The sequence below is a fragment of the Electrophorus electricus genome, chromosome 13, assembly GCF_041902795.1.
Source record: "Electrophorus electricus isolate QZ-2024a chromosome 13, ASM4190279v1, whole genome shotgun sequence".
In the NCBI taxonomy this organism is placed as follows: Eukaryota; Metazoa; Chordata; class Actinopteri; order Gymnotiformes; family Gymnotidae; genus Electrophorus; species Electrophorus electricus.
Genome location: NC_137509.1, coordinates 1679514 through 1682500, shown reverse-complemented (window position 1 = coordinate 1682500; position 2987 = coordinate 1679514). Strand labels below are relative to the sequence as shown.

Here is a 2987-nt window from a genome sequence, read left to right as displayed (position 1 = left end):
CAGGACATGAAAGAGAGCTGGAAGAGAGGGATGAACTAACAGGACATGAAAGAGAACTGGAAGAGAGGGATGAACCAACAGGACATGAAAGAGAACTGGAAGAGAGGGATGAACTAACAGGACATGAAAGAGAACTGGAAGAGAGGGATGAACCAACAGGACATGAAAGAGAACTGGAAGAGAGGGATGAACTAACAGGACATGAAAGAGAACTGGAAGAGAGGGATGAACCAACAGGGCAGGAAAGAGAACTGGAAGAGAGGGATGAACTAACAGGACATGAAAGAGAACTGGAAGAGATGGATGAACCAACAGGGCAGGAAAGAGAACTGGAAGAGACGGATGAACCAACAGGGCAGGAAAGAGAACTGGAAGAGAGGGATGAACTAACAGGACATGAAAGAGAACTGGAAGAGAGGGATGAACTAACAGGACATGAAAGAGAACTGGAAGAGATGGATGAACCAACAGGGCAGGAAAGAGAACTGGAAGAGACGGATGAACCAACAGGGCAGGAAAGAGAACTGGAAGAGACGGATGAACCAACAGGGCAGGAAAGAGAACTGGAAGAGAGGGATGAACTAACAGGGCAGGAAAGAGAACTGGAAGAGACGGATGAACCAACAGGGCAGGAAAGAGAACTGGAAGAGATGGATGAACCAACAGGGCAGGAAAGAGAACTGGAAGAGACGGATGAACCAACAGGGCAGGAAAGAGAACTGGAAGAGACGGATGAACCAACAGGGCAGGAAAGAGAACTGGAAGAGAGGGATGAACTAACAGGGCAGGAAAGAGAACTGGAAGAGACGGATGAACCAACAGGGCAGGAAAGAGAACTGGAAGAGAGGGATGAACTAACAGGACATGAAAGAGAACTGGAAGAGAGGGATGAACTAACAGGACATGAAAGAGAACTGGAAGAGATGGATGAACCAACAGGGCAGGAAAGAGAACTGGAAGAGACGGATGAACCAACAGGGCAGGAAAGAGAACTGGAAGAGACGGATGAACCAACAGGGCAGGAAAGAGAACTGGAAGAGAGGGATGAACTAACAGGGCAGGAAAGAGAACTGGAAGAGACGGATGAACCAACAGGGCAGGAAAGAGAACTGGAAGAGAGGGATGAACTAACAGGGCAGGAAAGAGAACTGGAAGAGAGGGATGAACCAACAGGGCAGGAAAGAGAACTGGAAGAGAGGGATGAACTAACAGGGCAGGAAAGAGAACTGGAAGAGAGGGATGAACCAACAGGGCAGGAAAGAGAACTGGAAGAGAGGGATGAACCAACAGGGCAGGAAAGAGAACTGGAAGAGAGGGATGAACCAACAGGGCAGGAAACACAACTGGAAGAGAGGGATGAACTAACAGGGCAGGAAAGAGAACCGGAAGAGAGGGATGAACTAACAGGACATGAAAGAGAACTGGAAGAGAGGGATGAAAAAAGAATGAGAGCAGAGCAGAAGGGATGGAGGAGAAGTGGAGAGCATGGGAGTCAGACCTGGGGCACACCTGGAGGTGATGATGAGGACGGTGAGGTGAAAAATGAAGAAGAGGAAGAGGTGTCAGTGGCACTCCTGCTGTAGGCGAGTGCGGGTTAGGATGCAGAGGGTTAGAACTCGCCTCGCTCTGCCAATGCTCTTTCCTCTAACACACCTGAGGCAGCTGAAATGAACCCCAGTCAGCTGACCTAAATCAGATGGTAGCTGGAGTTAATCCGTGCCCTAAAATCAGTCAGGTGTTACAGTACTCTGATCTGAATGAGGTGTTACAGTACTCTAAACTGAATCAGGTGTTACAGTACTCTAAACTGAGTGAGGTGTTACAGTACTCTAAACTGAATCAGGTGTTACAGTACTCTGATCTGAATCAGGTGTTACAGTACTCTAAACTGAGTCAGGTGTTACAGTACTCTGATCTGAATGAGGTGTTACAGTACTCTAAACTGAATCAGGTGTAACAGTACTCTAAACTGAGTCAGGTGTTACAGTACTCTGATCTGAATCAGGTGTTACAGTACTCTAAACTGAGTCAGGTGTTACAGTACTCTAAACTGAATCAGGCGTTACAGTACTCTAAACTGAGTGAGGTGTTACAGTACTCTAAACTGAGTCAGGTGTTACAGTACTCTGATCTGAATCAGGTGTTACAGTACTCTAAACTGAATCAGGTGTTACAGTACTCTAAACTGAGTGAGGTGTTACAGTACTCTAAACTGAATCAGGTGTTACAGTACTCTGATCTGAATCAGGTGTTACAGTACTCTAAACTGAGTCAGGTGTTACAGTACTCTGATCTGAATCAGGTGTTACAGTACTCTAAACTGAATCAGGTGTTACAGTACTCTAAACTGAGTCAGGTGTTACAGTACTCTAAACTGAATCAGGCGTTACAGTACTCTAAACTGAGTGAGGTGTTACAGTACTCTAAACTGAGTCAGGTGTTACAGTACTCTGATCTGAATCAGGTGTTACAGTACTCTAAACTGAATCAGGTGTTACAGTACTCTAAACTGAGTGAGGTGTTACAGTACTCTAAACTGAATCAGGTGTTACAGTACTCTGATCTGAATCAGGTGTTACAGTACTCTAAACTGAGTCAGGTGTTACAGTACTCTGATCTGAATCAGGTGTTACAGTACTCTAAACTGAATCAGGTGTTACAGTACTCTAAACTGAGTGAGGTGTTACAGTACTCTAAACTGAATCAGGTGTTACAGTACTCTAAACTGAATCAGGTGTAACAGTACTCTAAACTGAGTCAGGTGTTACAGTACTCTAAACTGAATCAGGTGTAACAGTACTCTAAACTGAATCAGGTGTTACAGTACTCTAAACTGAGTCAGGTGTTACAGTACTCTAAACTGAGTGAGGTGTTACAGTACTCTAAACTGAGTCAGGTGTTACAGTACTCTGATCTGAATCAGGTGTTACAGTACTCTAAACTGAATCAGGTGTTACAGTACTCTAAACTGAGTGAGGTGTTACAGT

The 2987-nt window shown here is 45.1% G+C and overlaps 1 protein-coding gene across 1 annotated transcript in view; it reads left to right on the top strand.

The window, feature by feature from the left end:
• The window catches only part of LOC145643504 (uncharacterized), a 7392-nt gene extending 5540 nt beyond the window's left edge, over positions 1 to 1852 (top strand). The window contains exon 5 of the mRNA XM_081694951.1: positions 1 to 1852. This exon is cut by the window's left edge and continues 102 nt beyond it. Coding sequence (XP_081551077.1) covers positions 1 to 1583 — 1583 coding nt within the window. The 3' untranslated portion in view covers positions 1584 to 1852.
• Positions 1853 to 2987: the final 1135 nt, after the last annotated feature.